The sequence below is a fragment of the Debaryomyces fabryi genome, assembly GCF_001447935.2.
Source record: "Debaryomyces fabryi strain CBS 789 chromosome Unknown contig00462, whole genome shotgun sequence".
NCBI classification, from domain to species: domain Eukaryota; kingdom Fungi; phylum Ascomycota; class Pichiomycetes; order Serinales; family Debaryomycetaceae; genus Debaryomyces; species Debaryomyces fabryi.
The window spans coordinates 1-696 of record NW_015385883.1 but is presented as its reverse complement, the minus strand read 5'-3'; the positions used below and the strand labels follow the sequence as shown (position 1 = coordinate 696).

General features: G+C 44.3%; 1 protein-coding gene across 1 annotated transcript; it reads left to right on the top strand.

Moving 5' to 3' along the window:
• Nucleotides 1–28: 28 nt before the first annotated feature.
• On the top strand, nt 29–556 carry AC631_06008 (uncharacterized protein; the record flags this gene model as incomplete). The annotated part of the gene is made up of 1 exon (XM_015614837.1): nt 29–556. The coding sequence occupies one exon, from the start codon at nt 29–31 to the stop codon at nt 554–556; it is 528 nt and encodes a 175-aa protein (XP_015464335.1).
• Between the last annotated feature and the right edge of the window lie 140 nt (nt 557–696).

Genomic DNA, 696 nt, shown 5'->3' with positions numbered 1-696 from the left:
CAAGAAAATTCTTTCGCTGAAGTTTAAAATGAAAAACCTAGGAGTAGCGAAGAAGTTTCTAGGAATTAACATTGAGCAAGGCACAGATGGTGTCAAGATATGCCTCAATGACTACATAGAGAAAGTCCTCAAGGACTTTAATATGATTGACGCAAATCCAGTCGCAACTCCGTCATTGTTAGGACAGGACTTGCATAAAGAGGACACTGAAGAATGTGATGCCACAAGATACCGTTCGCTCGTAGGGAAACTATTGTTTGCCGCTACTACAGTGAGAACAGATATATCGTATGCAGTAGGCATGCTTAGCAGACACCTAGCCAAGCCTACCGAGCTCCATATGAAATGTGCCAAGCACGTTCTCAGATATCTCAAAGGAACACAGGATACCGGTCACCATTACACTGGAGATGGATCCTTAGACATATACTGTGATAGTGACTGGGGAAGTGACAAGAGTGACAGGAAATCACACCGGATACATTGTCAAGTATGGCGGGGCGCCAATCTCATGGAAAAGCAAGAAACAGCCCACAGTAGCACTACTGACTACTGAAGCTGAGTATCTCGCATTGACTGAGGCAACCAAAGAAGCCCTCTGGATCATGCAGCTATTTAGAGAGTTGCATATACACTTGACGTTGCCCATACCAATCCATGAAGATAACAACTCGTGTATCCTATTGGCTGAGCATC